The sequence below is a fragment of the Crocodylus porosus genome, unplaced genomic scaffold (assembly GCF_001723895.1).
Source record: "Crocodylus porosus isolate Cpor-Errol unplaced genomic scaffold, CroPor_comp1, whole genome shotgun sequence".
Classification (NCBI taxonomy): Eukaryota; Metazoa; Chordata; order Crocodylia; family Crocodylidae; genus Crocodylus; species Crocodylus porosus.
Genome location: NW_017728947.1, coordinates 56,765,992 through 56,779,794, shown reverse-complemented (window position 1 = coordinate 56,779,794; position 13,803 = coordinate 56,765,992). Strand labels below are relative to the sequence as shown.

The following is a 13,803-nucleotide window of genomic DNA, read 5'->3' as shown; positions in this document are numbered from 1 at the left end:
CTGCTGTTAAGAGACTGCAATGGATTCACATGGAGCTTGCATTTCAGAACTGAGAACTGGAACACGTTTAGACACAGGGGATGCATCTACACTTCTCCATACAGTGACGTTGCTACGGTGCTGTATACTAAAGCACTGTGCAACACAGGAGGTTACTGCACCATGCGCATGGTGCATGGTTACATTTTGCCACAATGTTGCCAAAGTGGCAGCTATACCAGGGGAGCGTGCTGCTATGATGACATAATTGGAGATCACATGTAGACCTGCATGAAAACTACTTTGCCATAGCACACCATACAGCCATGTAGTGCATTGCTACGTTGTCACAGGGTGATGTGTAGATGTGCCCAAGATTGCTCTGTGTGAAGGAAATGGTAGTAACAGCCTCAGAACTTTGTTTTTCATGGTATTTGGTTGTGGAGACTTGCTTTTCAAGTCTCTATGTAGTGTATCCTAGTTTTTTATATATTTAATCTAACAGACGCTCTACAAATTAAATTTAGATGATTATATTTTTGAAGAGGTATGAAATGCTGCAAGATGCAATCTCTGAGTGAAGAGGAATAATTTGTGATGGAAAAATGATTGTAGCAAATCTAGGTACATTTTACAAAAAAGCACATTTTTAATAGAAAAGACAAATGAAAATGTTACCAGTCACCCTTATTTCTTGACCCCTTTTCCTCAGATTTAAGTAGAAAAGCAGGAGAATGATTAAAGATCCGCACGTTACATGCTTTTCCATGTTTACAGTGGTGTGAAGGCAGATTACATTGGTGTAAATGTGTCTTGTGACTGCACCTTCTGGCTCAGAAGAGGCAAAGGACTGGGCTGGCAAGTGCATTATACCTCACAACTGAAGCCCCTCAGTACAGCTGCCATAAGTGTGAGGTTCCTGAACATAACATTCATCCAAGTTACTTGCTGACAAGTAATTTTAAACCTCAGAAGGCCAGAAATATTTAGAAACTTACCAGATCTGACTGAGGAGTGTCTAGTCTAGTATCCTGTCTCCAACAACAGCTTGTTCCAAGTACTTCTAAAGAAAGTACAAAAAACTCTAGGCAATTGGGTCTAAGCTGCACTAGAAAAGATGTGCCAGTATAGACTACCAGTATAGCTTAGAGTGAAAATACAATACATATCAGCAAAAGAGTCCTTTTCCAGATATATACTCATACACTGAATAATATAAGCAAGATTTTAGCAAGATTCAGTACCATCTTGTGGCAGAAATTCTACAAGTTAATTACCTACTGTGTGTATCCTAGTGAGATCTGTGGTTTCATGCCACTTTTCATCAGTTACGCACTTGACTTCATGCAGCTGATAGTTTGGTCTGCACAACAAAAAGAAGAAGCGGGGAAAAAGCCTTCTCAAAGGGAATCTTTTTCAGTTAAATATTTACAGGCTTATTTTGCCCTAGGATGCAAGTGCCTGGTTTTTATTATTTCCAACTGAAAAAGCAAGGAAATGGAGGGAGGGAGAACGTAATTACCCAAGTTAATTAGAACTACATGTAAACATCCAGTTGGAGACAACATTTTCATTATTCATTGAACTACATCCCCTAAGCTTTTCCACAAATACATTCCAAAACCAGGAAGCCTTCATTCTATTTAATTTCCTTTTTCTAACATTGTGCTCAATATCTAACTTAACATCAGCAGTGTGCTAACAGCTGTATTTCTTTTCTTGTGTTGCTTCCAGTTATTCCCAAGTGATTGCTGAGTGGCCTGTAGCTGTCCTGGTGCTCTGTTCAGTGACAGTTGTGGTTTGTACTTTAGCTGGCCTGCTAGTTGGAAATTTGCCAGATTTTACAGAGCCCTTGATGGTAAGTCCTCACCAATGGTATAAGCCATCTACATCATTCATAAAGGCAAAATTAATCATTACAACAATAATTGAAGTTTCATAAGACAAGATAAAACTGTTACGTTCTTCCCACCTTCTTTGAAAATGGATGGAGAAGAGGGGCAGCCAGGAAACACATAAAGTTGTTAAAGTCACCAACTTTCAGGTTCCTCCAGAATGCACAACAACTTCTATTACCAATCTGCTGTATGTCATATCAGTCTCAGAAATACCATATCCAAAGCTTCTGGAAGAGTATTATGCCACAAAAAAACGTGCAGACCTTGCTCTTATGATGCAAAATGCAGAATCCATCCCTTTTAGTCGGGGCAGGATTGTTCTCTGCAGCATATTTTCTGGTCCTGGTCATAATTTCAAAGGACTTTAAAGAAAGATCTTTCTGAGTACCCTTAGAAGACCCTTTCACTGTTGAACAGATCTTGCCATTAAAATATTTTTCTTGTCGTTCAGCCTTATATTTCCTTTGCTCATTCAACGTGTTCCTAGAGGTAATGCTTTTTGCCCCTCCTGAATAGATCCTCTCTCTCTGGGATGTTTATCCTTGCAGATATCTGTAGATATTTCTACAAATATCTCTGTTTCACAATACATTTCTCTGTAATAACAGCTACTAACTTAATGTGCTGTAAGCAATGGTATTACGCAGTAGCGATGGTGCACGTCTTTTAGGTGATGCTAATGCGCAGCAGACTAATTCTACTGTGCATTAGTATGGCTTTCTCTGAGAGGTACTAAAGTGTGTAGGATTAGTCTACTGTGCTTCTAGCATCTCCCAGTAGGTTCTAAGATGGACTTCAGGTCCCTTTCCAATAGAAATTCAATTTGTCTATGCCTCTTAAAATATGATCAGATTCAAATAATCCCAGTCACTTCCTGTGTCTGACAAGAGACGCATAGGAGATGGATTAAGCAATGTTATGCTAAACTAAAGCTCCACTACTATAAATTAATAAAACCTTTTGCTTGACTCTAGGGATTTGAGCCTCGGGATACTGACATTGGCAGAAAGCTCATTGTCTGGAAGAATATGCAGAGCCATACGGGCTATAAGAAGGCCCTTTTACTGTCTCCCTATACTGAGAAGAACAGGTGTGTAAACTTAGTAGTTTTTGTGGGGTTTGGGGCTCAGAATGCATTGATGAGCCTGCATGACCTCTGCTGACACTTCTTAGTTTGGCTGCATTCAGCTGCAATGTTCCCTCTAAGGAGCAGTAGTACGTGAGCACGCTGCCTTGGTCCGTGAGCACGTTGCCTCAGTCCAGTGTGGGACACTTATCAAAGGGGGCTGGGAGCCAGAAGCCGAGGGCTGGGGCCTAAGGCCTGGAGGCTGGGGCTGGAGCTGGGGGCTGGGGCCGGAGCTGAGAGGGCAGGGGGCTGGAGGGCAGGGACCAGGGGCCAGAGCCGGGGGCCAGGGGCTGGAGCTGGGGGCTGGCACAGGCTCTGCTGGCTCCGGGGAAGTGCTCCGTTCCCCATCATCAGGTCCAGGGTGTGGAGCACTTCCCTGGAGCCGGCGGAGCCCGCGCCAGCCTCCATCCCTACCCTGCTTCAGCTCAAGGAGGAGCCACTGCCTGCCCCAAGTGAGGCTCGGCCAGCTCCGGGACACTGCTCTGCCCCTCTGTATGGCCTAAGCCCTGATGCGGGGGAGCAGAGCACTTCCCCAGAGCCAGTGGAGCCTGCGCCAGGCTCCTGCCCCAGCCTCTTCTGGTGCGTGGCCTTGAAAAGGCTGTGTGCAGCCATACTTTTAGTTGTGCATGGCTGTGAACGCATGTACCTTAGAGGGAACCTTGTTCAGTTGTAAAGTTAATGGATAACATTTGCAAAAGTATCCAACCAACAGTATAAAACGCATTGTCAAAAGTGACTAAGATGCTTAGGAGCCTAAATCCCTTTTGTTTTCAGTGAGACTTAGGCCCATATTCCATTTTATCTACCAGGCACATAAATAAACGTAGGTGCCTAAGTATGAGTCTACTCCTCCCTACTCAAGTCTCTGAAAAAACTGTTAATAAAAAGGTGGGTGAGTCCTCCTCTTCATGGCTTTTTTATGGCTTAATCTTAAGGATAAGATAATGGTGTGTTACAAATGGATTTTCAGAGATTTGAATAGGGTGGAATAGAATTGCACGTAGACACCTAAGTCCACATAGATGCTTAATAGGTGGGATTCTAAGTCACTTAGATGCTCTTGAAAATTATGCTAAACTTGTTAAAGCAGCTGAATTGGGCAAAATGACGTTATAATCTCATTTATATTATTGCAAATTCTCACAGTCAAACCTGCATGATTGTTCTGCATTGAAACTCTGTGCTCCAGGATATATACTATTTTATGCCAATGGCCATTCTTATTGCTGTGTGTCTCATAAAAGCATGTTTTCCTGTTGTGATAACTAATGGATAGTTAATCACAGAGATTGCAAACAAATGGAAAATCCTGCTGTTCCATAAAAGAGAAATGATGATCTCTTTTTAGGTATGGTGACACAGGCATTAACAGAGGGCAGAGGACTACCCATAGAGAACAGGAATCAAGGACACGGAGGATGGTGGAGCAAGATTATGGAAAAGATGGTTTCTTTTGTGGCCCCCCAGGTAAGGAAATTCTCATTAAAGACTTTTGAAGGATAACTACCAAAAAATACAAGAAACTTCCCATATTTCCTAATAAAGCTGGGAGAAGCCATGCTCAGGACATGCAGACTTGCTCTGAAAATATTAAAGTAGTCAGATATAATTAAATTCTGTGTGTTCCAAAGTGCCTTTCACTTAGTTATGTCGCATCTTTTTTGCAAACGTTAACATATTAAACCTCACCACCTAGCTGTAGGTAGAACTGTTTGAAATTCTTCCATGGAAAGTTTTTTCATTGATAAATTTGTCTTCACCTAAACCTGATTTTTTTTTTTTTTTGGCAAAAAATCATTTTGGAAGAAATTCACCATTTTTAAAAAGATTGAATGTTTTAAAAATCCTTACAAAATTCAATGTTTTCATAAACAGTTGTTTGGAAATGATGGGGAAAGTACCTGCTTTCTCTCAACTTTACATCTTTCACCCTTCTTGTCCCCAACATGTATAAAAAAATTTAAAAAGCTGAAAAGAAAAGCTCTGTTCTTACTTCCTGTCTTAAGGAAGTGCTTCATTTGTCAGCTTTTGGTTATCCCTCAGCCCCTCAATCTTTCCAACTTTCTGTGATAGGAATTATAGTCTAAGCCACAGTAGTTTCTCCACAGAGATGAAATTCATAGCCTAAAAAGGATATTTAAAAAACCTTATGTCCTTACGTCTCTGATGTTGACAGTTATGGTACACAGACTACAGTTTTGTAAAGACAGTCAAAAAGCCTCAGGCTGAATCAATTCAGTCTTCACAGGTTAGTCTGAGCTGCATAGATTGAACCAATAAGCACGTGATCAGACATTCACTTTTGATTCCTGAAATGCAGCCACATACCTGCAGTGGCCAGGCTAGAAGCTGGAGAGTGCTAGAGCATGTTTCCCAGCTCTGCTGGAGCAGACAGCTTGGGCCAAGGCTACTCCACCCACCCTGCAAAGGGTGTGGGGGAGGTGCAAAGCATCCTGAGATGTGAATTAACTTGAATCTCGAGGGGAGCTGGGACAGAAGTTCAATAAACAGATTTAACCTAAATCAGTTAAGTCTGATACTACATCCATCCAGGTTTATCTTAAACCAGTTTCAGCCATTTTGAAAGCGGTTTATGTGCTCTGAACTTCTGTTGTGTTACAGTTTTGAACTGGTTTCTGATCATTTATATTGGTTTATGTGTAATGTCTGTTCCTATGAGTCAAAGCAGACATAATGTAACCCTGCCCTTCACTAGCAGCCACAAGCTTTGTGGTTTTTTTCCACTTAATAGAAAGTACATTGGTAGTTTTAAAAGTAATGCTAAAGTAACTTTTTGTCCATAGTGACTTCCAACCAGCCTGGCTGATCCTTCCTGGACTACAGATTTCAGTTTTTTTCATGGCTATATTTCTGTTTTTTAGAAAAGAGTTATTCCCAGCTGGTATTTATGTCCACAACTGCTGGAAGCTTATGGAACCTGCAAGCTATTCAGTCCATGTGTCAAATTGAACAGGAGAAGGTTAGTAATGTCATTTGGAGCACATACATATACTTCTCTTTTCAGTCAATATCTACCTTTTAGGCATGTGGGAAAGTGGTAATATAAAACATAACGCATCTTTCATCCCAGATGATGCAAAAGCGTATTCTGTCTGTCACCAATATTCAGTTGCTGTAGGGTTGAAAAGCAGTGCATATTGACAGTTTGGGCCAGAAACTGTAGACTATTTAAGGTGACATCATTGGAACTAGGCTGACATTTCAAACACTAGGATTAATTAGATTACATAGGTTTGTGAAAAGGACCATAAGATCTTTAATAACCACGGGCAACTGGTGTCTCCTGAGTTGGGGGGGCACTTGCCCCCCCAGTGGACAGTCAGTGACCGGGAGGGGCTACCCCTAGGGCCGATCCCGCAGGCCCAGGGGGGAGCTCCCCTGCAGCTGATCCCGCCAATCTGCAACTGGCAGTGGCATGCCACTGGCACTTCTGGGCACACCACTGGCACATTGGGGTCGGTGGTATAGACCGTGGGGGGACCACTTCTCCTGGTGCACTCCCAGGCCAATGCTCTAAGGGGCGGGGGCAGGAAGGGCACCAGCACTCTTGCCTGCCCCCCGATCAGGAACTCTGCAGTCAGGGGGTGCATGTGCACCCACTCTGTGTCACCACTGTTAATAACTATAAAGGGTCAGATTTTCTGAAGGTTACATCTCCAGTTTGGCATTCTCTGCAAGGGCATGTTTATTTTTAAGTCACTGCTTTGATGGCAGCTTGGTGGACATAATCAAACTAGCTTTAACAGCTATTTTGAGTACCAGTAGCAGTGATGCCATAGCAGCAGCATGTCACTCAGTGTGGACAGAAAAATCCAAAAAGTAGCTACCTTGCTAGCAGTATCCAAGCTAGTTAGTCCAGGCGTGTCTACACTACAGTGCAACACAGCAGTGGCCATACTGCAAATGCACCCTAAGTTAGAAGTAGTCACGTAAGGACATTGAAGCCAGGTGGCCTTTGTCCAGCCAAAAAGGACTGCACTGGATATGACCAGTCTTAATATTACAAACTGCTAGTCCAGTGCTAGTACAATGGCACTGTGGTTTCTTGCAGATCATAACTGGAAGATAATAAATTAGCTTGACTACATCTAATTTATTAGTAATGGTAAGAGAATCTCAGTAAGTATCTGATACAGAGAGATTGTGAAAGTCTTCCAAAGACGTTTGGACATATCTGCTGTTTATATAGGTGCAAGGCAAAAAGAACATGGAAAAGGAAAGAAAGCAATATTTGGCACACAATGGGGAAACTTTTGAACATTGACTAGAACAAGGATTCAAAATCAGGGTGCTGCAGCACCATGGGATGCCGTGAGATTCTTTTAAGGGTGTCACAGGGTGCTACGCAATATTAATACTTTAGTTGTGCAAATACCTACACATGATTCACAGAGTAAATCTAGAGATTTCAGATATGAATCCATATGGTTAAAAACATTGTGACTTGCTCTGACTTTTCTGATCAGTTTATAACGGAAGAATTGCTCTATTATTTTTCTTTAGTCAATAAATGAGTGAAAACTAAGAGCTGGCATTTTCTAAGGGGTGCCTTAAGTCTAACAAGGTGTTCTGTGGATCTAAAACACAGAACCACTGGACTAACCTGTGGTGGGATAGCTGTGTATCCAGATCTCATCCTCCAGGGAACGTCACTGGAGTGAGAGAAAAACATCTAAGACTAAAAGGATAATGGGAAGAGGGGAAGAAAAGCCAAAATAATTGTCTCCCTTCTCATCCTGAGCCAGAAGATGAGTAGCAGTGAGGAAAACTACTGTTACAAGGGGGGAAACAATGGCTTGAAGAAGGGTCACATTTTGGAGATTAGCCACTGTAAGAAATATATAACTGAGGATGTGTACTGAGTTTTGGGGAAAGTGCTGTCCAGACGTCTTGTTTCCATGTCTACAGTATCTTGAATTCTGTCAACAGGAGGATGAAGAGACATAGTTTGTAAATATGGTGAGGAAGAGAAGATTCCTGGGAGAAAGTTAAACAACTTTATATAAAGTCAGGTGGTGAGGGCAAGATGAACCCTGTATAGGGAAGGTCTAATGTGATATGTTCTTGGCTATTTTTGCAGATCCGCTCTCACATTCATTTTAAAGATCTCTGTCAACGTACTGAAGCCAATGAATGCTGCCCAAGTTGGTCTCTGGGTAACTATATAGCTGTCCTGTACAATAGGTCTTCTTGTTTGGAGATAACCCAAGCAGACATCTCCCACACATTGATCCTGCTTCGTTCCTGTGCCCCAGACTACCACAAAGGCATCCTTACCCCTTCTTGCCTAGGTCCCAGGACTGTGAGAGAGAAACACTCTCAGTGTGCCAAACTCCCAGAAAAATGCACCCAATTCAGTGCTGTTTACCAGCTTCTCCACTTCTTGGTTGACAGAGACTTTCTCAGTCCTCAAACAATGGAGTACCAAGTACCATCACTCAAATACAGCCTGTTGTTTTTGCCAACAAGAAAAGGTACATCTATGATGAGAATCTATCTGGACAACCTTGAGTCATGGGACCTGTTTGATAATTACACATCAATTACAGGAATGGACCTGGGTCTTAAACAGAAGCTTTTCAGGCACTATCTTTTACTCGATAACAGGTATCCAGTCCTGGCCATATTAACCATTTTTCTAAGTATATCTTTTTATTTACGCTCAATATTTGTAACTTTTATGGTCCTTTTGGCTGTTGTTAGTTCTTTGATGATATCCTACTTCTTGTATAAGGTGGCCTTCCGATTCACCTACTTCCCTTTTGTAAACTTGACAGCAGTCATCATTCTCAGCAGTATTTGTGCCAATCACACCTTTGTCTTTTTTGACCTCTGGAGCCTCAACAAAAGCCAAAATCCTTCTGCTGGCCTCCTGCAGTGGATGAGACAAACCATGCACCACTTTGGGTATCTTATGCTGACATCCTGCTTTACAACAGGTGCTGCTTTCTATGCCAGCTACATGAGCAATATAATTGCCATCCGCTGCTTTGCCATCTACTTGGGTACTTCTGTACTGGTGAATTTAATATTCATGATGACTTGGCTTCCTTCCTCCATTGTGCTGTATGAACGCTACATAGCAACAAACTGCATTTATAAGCCAGAAGATTACTGGAACAACAGTGGACACAAGAGAGTCATTCTCTTTCTTCATCATATATTCCGTGGCCTTCAAAATACCTGGTGTGAAACCTCCAAGCTGTTATTTGAAAAGCTTCTTCCATGTGGTGTCATAAAGTTTCGTTATATCTGGATCTGCTGGTTTGCAGCCTTAGCAATAGGAGGTGCCTATATATCCTGTTTTAACCCTAAGCTAAAACTTCCCACTTTAGAGACACCTTCTGTCCAGGTGTTTAGGCTAAGCCACCCCTTTGAGAGATATGATGCAGAATACTGTCACCAGTTCATGTTTGAAAGGTTGGAGCATGGAGAAGGACAACACATGCCTGTCACCATAGTCTGGGGAATACTGCCTGTGGACAATGGGGATCATTTCAATCCGAAGAGCAATGGCACACTGGTGGTAGACACGACATTTACAATCCAGAAGCCTGAAGCTCAGAAGTGGCTCCTGGAATTCTGCCAAAATGTGAAGAATCAAACGTTCTATTATCCAGACCTTGAGCAAAAGGCCACAGTATGTTTCATGGAGGAGTTTCTCAGGTGGATGGATAGTCGACAGTGCTCCCAAAGAGACCACAGCTTCAACCTCTGCTGTAACCATCTCACCTTCCCATACCGAAGTGAAGTCTTCCTGCACTGCATAAAAATTATGATCATGGAACAAGGCAGAGGGGAGGATGAAACATATGACCTCGGCCTCAGATTTGATGGAGAGGGAAACCTAGCTGCCATGGCGCTACAGTTTCAAACTATTTACCACTACAGCTTCAACTACAGTGAAGCCAAACAATTCTATAATGAAATCGAACTCTGGATAACAGAGGAAATGAGGACTGCCCCTGTGGGGCTTCAGAATGGATGGTTCACTAGTAAACTTGAGCTATATAATCTCCAAAACAGTCTTAGCACAGAGACAATGGTGGTTATGGGGCTGTCCATAGCCATCTCATTTGTAGTGCTGTTGCTCATCACTTGGAATGTTCTTCTTAGTATATTCTCTGTTATGGCTATCACAGGCACTGTACTGGTAACTGTTGGGCTTTTGGTCCTATTGGAATGGCAGCTCAATGCAGTGGAGTCTCTCTTCATTTCAGCAGCAGTGGGCCTCTCCATTGACTTTACAGTGAACTACTGTATTTCCTACCACTTGTGCCCTCACTCCGATCGCCTGAGCCGAGTGGCCTTCTCTCTGAAGCAGATGAGCTGTGCCACTGCTATGGCTGCCTCTGCTTTGTTTTCTGCGGGGATCATAATGTTGCCTGCAACAGTGCTGGCATACAGGAAGCTGGGGATTTTCATAATGATGATCAAGTGTATCAGCTGTGGATTTGCCAGTTTTTTTTTCCAGTCTCTCTGTTGCTTCTTTGGCCCAGAGAAGAACTGTGGTCAGATCCTCTGGCCTTGTGCCCATGCCCTCAAAGACTACTCTGATGACACTAGGCTGAATGGCAGCTTTGCCTGTGGTAGAAGTGAGAATCCAAACAGATTACGGAAGGTTCAGGAGTCCAACACTGCAAATGAGCAATATGAGCTCCAGCCCTTGGCCAGAAAACTGAGTGACAGTTTTGACAACAGCACTTCCACAAGTAAGTTGTCCAACCGTCCTTCAGTCCTGTCTGAGGACATGCAGCTTGAAGATAGTAGATGTCCCAGGATGGGAATTCATCCTTCTCTGGAAAGAGATAGACAAAATACACAGGAGCCCCTTGAAAACCAACAAGTAGGTCTTTGTCAGTGTCCAGCCTTGCAAACATCTTCTCCTTACAAGCATAGCAGCTCAGGAGCAGAAGCAGAAATTCATAGAGAGAGACTTTGCAGAGATTGTAGATGTCAAAAATATGGTCCAAAGGCTTGGGATGCATCTGTACGGGACCGTCATCCAGCCAACATGAAAAATGAAGGACAGCTAAATAAACCCCAGTGCTCTGGTGATGCTGCTCAACAAGAGTCAGACTATACCTCAGAAAACAGTAATCTGCCTGCAGCTGAAATTTATAAACTTCACAGATGCCTTTGTTCTCCTGGCAGCAATTTCGACATGCTCAATATCTCCAGTGACACATCTATTAGTGATTTTGAGCAGAGCATCAAACTTACTGAATCAGCCAGTTCTTGCCCTGATGTCTTAGAGATATCTGATTCCTGTAGTCAGACAGAGAGGGGTCACCTAAATGGGAAGAGAGATACTCTGAGATTGGACCTGAAAGAGACTGTTTTTGACATATCTCCACCAGCATCGCAGCAAAACAGCTCTTCGTGGAAAAATCGATTGGGATTAGGGAGTGAAGGTCTGGTTGTCCTACCAAATAGCCAACCAGACATGCCTGATGTTTGGATCAGGCGATCCAGTGTACAAAATTCTAGTTAGAGCAGCTGAAATCTCAGAGAAAACAATACTCTTATTACAGGGTAAAAGGGAAAGAAAACTCCCCTGTCTGATGTGTAAATATCAAATCTTACCTCCCACCCCTGTTTGAGCTGGGAATATTTCCATGTCTCTCAGCTGTGAAGATGCTTACATTTTCACAGAACCAACAAATCTGATATTGAAGAGATGAGAGGCAGAAATTAATCTCAACACAGTGCAGGCGCTTTGGCCTTCCAGTGGGCCATGCCACATTTACAACAGAACCATGAGATTCAGCAAGTCAATCTTGTTTGTCATTCTCTGTACAATAATTAATTGTTTTATTGTCAAGTCTAAACAGAAAGTTAATAATGATGAGATATGCATATTGTTGTATACTGAAAGAAAGAGAGAAATCCTCGTGTCCATAATTGTTACTAACAGGAATCTGGCTAATGACTGGTGTTAACTAAACAAATTCCTTTCTGTTGAAACAGATCTCTGTTTTTATCATCCACCTGGGTCTACAAACCTCTACAAAAAATTGTATTCAGGTGTTTTCAGACGTCCAGTCAATGGGTGTTTTTTAACTGGCGTGGTCTGTTACTTATCAATAAGAATATGTCATGTAGCCCCCAAAGATATTTCAAACTGGGATTTCGGCTGGTTTTATTTTAGGAAATTCCTTCATATACTGTTTAAAATTTTCAGTGTGGAATTTTTTCCTGACAAAAAGCCATGTCCCCATCCCCTTTGTGACCCGGACAGTTCGCTTTTCATCTTTGTACCTTGTTTCCATCCAGGATTTTCCATACATGTGTAAAAACATATTTTTTAAAGTTCGCATATCTGATGAATCTTGAATTCTACTTTTTCTCTACCAGAAAAAAATACTTTCTTGCCATTATCTGTTAAAATAATCAGATAAAGAGTTCTCTCTGAAATTAAATATAAAAATAAATGGTTATGACAAACTTTCCTAAACCTGTGAGATGCCTGGTACCTTTGTGGTAGAAATTATGATTCATTTTCTTCATGTTATACATGCCTAATGTTTTTTCCCCCAACTAAATCAACAAGAGGAAGTTTACACCTCCCAGAATCCAGCCACCCGATGCCCACAGAGCGCAGGTGGGCATTATTCATGCCAGCTATCCATGACACTCACCCAAGCTGGCTAGTCTGGCTAGTAACAGCAGGAACTTGAGCATAAAACTCATGTTGGAATACTGGCCCCCTTGGCTTGTATTTATTTTGTGATTTGAGTTTGTCTCACAATAGCCCAGATCCATATTGGTTGTTCTTTCCAATTCTAGGATACCTGTTCAGCATTTGGTTGGTTAAATAATAAGTCCAAAAAATGACTTGTGAATATAAACTGAGTTCATAGACTTGTAAGGTTTGAAGGGATGTCAACGGTCATTTAGTCCAAGTTTTACACAAATGGAAGGTGCTCTGTTCCTAAGCTCTCCAAGATAGATGCCTATGCACCCACTTCTTGAAAAACTCCAGTGAAGGAAATTTCATAGCTTCCTTACCGTTGACCCCCAGAGCTGGTCTGAGGACCAAGGGAAGTTCAGGACACTGTTCCAAAGGTATCAAGTCCTTTATAGAAGTATAAGGAAACTTTTATGACAATTTTAATAATGAACTACTGCAAGAAAATAAAGCATAATGTAATACAAATGATGTGCGCTGTCCTGGCTGGGCAGCGCCACCAGCCCCTGCCCTCACCGTGGGGGCCTCAATCGGCCTAGACAGCGCACAACCAAACCAATGAATAAATGAACAAGCAGGCAGCGCGGATGCCTGGTGAGAAGGGGCTGTGTTTCCTATTTTCGGTAGGAGAACAACGAGGCACATCAAAGGACTGCGATCAAGCTCCCCACCGAAGGGTTTCCCCCCAACACAGAGCGCCGATGTGCGCTTGCAGCTGCCCACGCCAAGAAAACCAGGCTATGCCACACCAAGCCGAAGGAAAGCTAACCCCGCCCACAGCGCGCGGCTGCAGCAGGAGCCCCTAGGAGGCCCCCTGGCCCGTCGCCCCTGCAGTCTGATTGGACGGTGCGCGCCAGGCCCCGCCCCGGCTGCTGGACTCCACCAGTCCGGCCAGGCGGCCCCGCCCCCTTCGGGGGGGAGGATGGGGCTCACGTGGCATCCCCCTCCTGCCCCTTCCTTGTGAGGGCTGGCCTGTCTGGGGGCGGAAGTAGGGCTTCGATTTCCTCTTTGCGCACGCACTGACATTTGGCGCCTGCGCGGTCCCTCGGGGCTTCCGTCGGCGTCTGTGCGCGAGTTTGCTCCTCCTT

The 13,803-nt window shown here is 43.1% G+C and overlaps 1 protein-coding gene across 1 annotated transcript in view; it reads left to right on the top strand.

Annotated features, from left to right (window-relative positions):
• Positions 1 to 12,485, top strand: part of DISP2 (dispatched RND transporter family member 2) — a 34,822-nt gene extending 22,337 nt beyond the window's left edge. Inside the window, exons 5-9 of the mRNA XM_019551047.1 lie at positions 1,714 to 1,837; positions 2,852 to 2,967; positions 4,352 to 4,470; positions 5,886 to 5,983; positions 8,105 to 12,485. Coding sequence (XP_019406592.1) covers positions 1,714 to 1,837; positions 2,852 to 2,967; positions 4,352 to 4,470; positions 5,886 to 5,983; positions 8,105 to 11,518 — 3,871 coding nt within the window. The 3' untranslated portion in view covers positions 11,519 to 12,485. The remainder of the gene's footprint in view (positions 1 to 1,713; positions 1,838 to 2,851; positions 2,968 to 4,351; positions 4,471 to 5,885; positions 5,984 to 8,104) is intronic.
• The last annotated feature ends 1,318 nt before the right edge of the window (positions 12,486 to 13,803 follow it).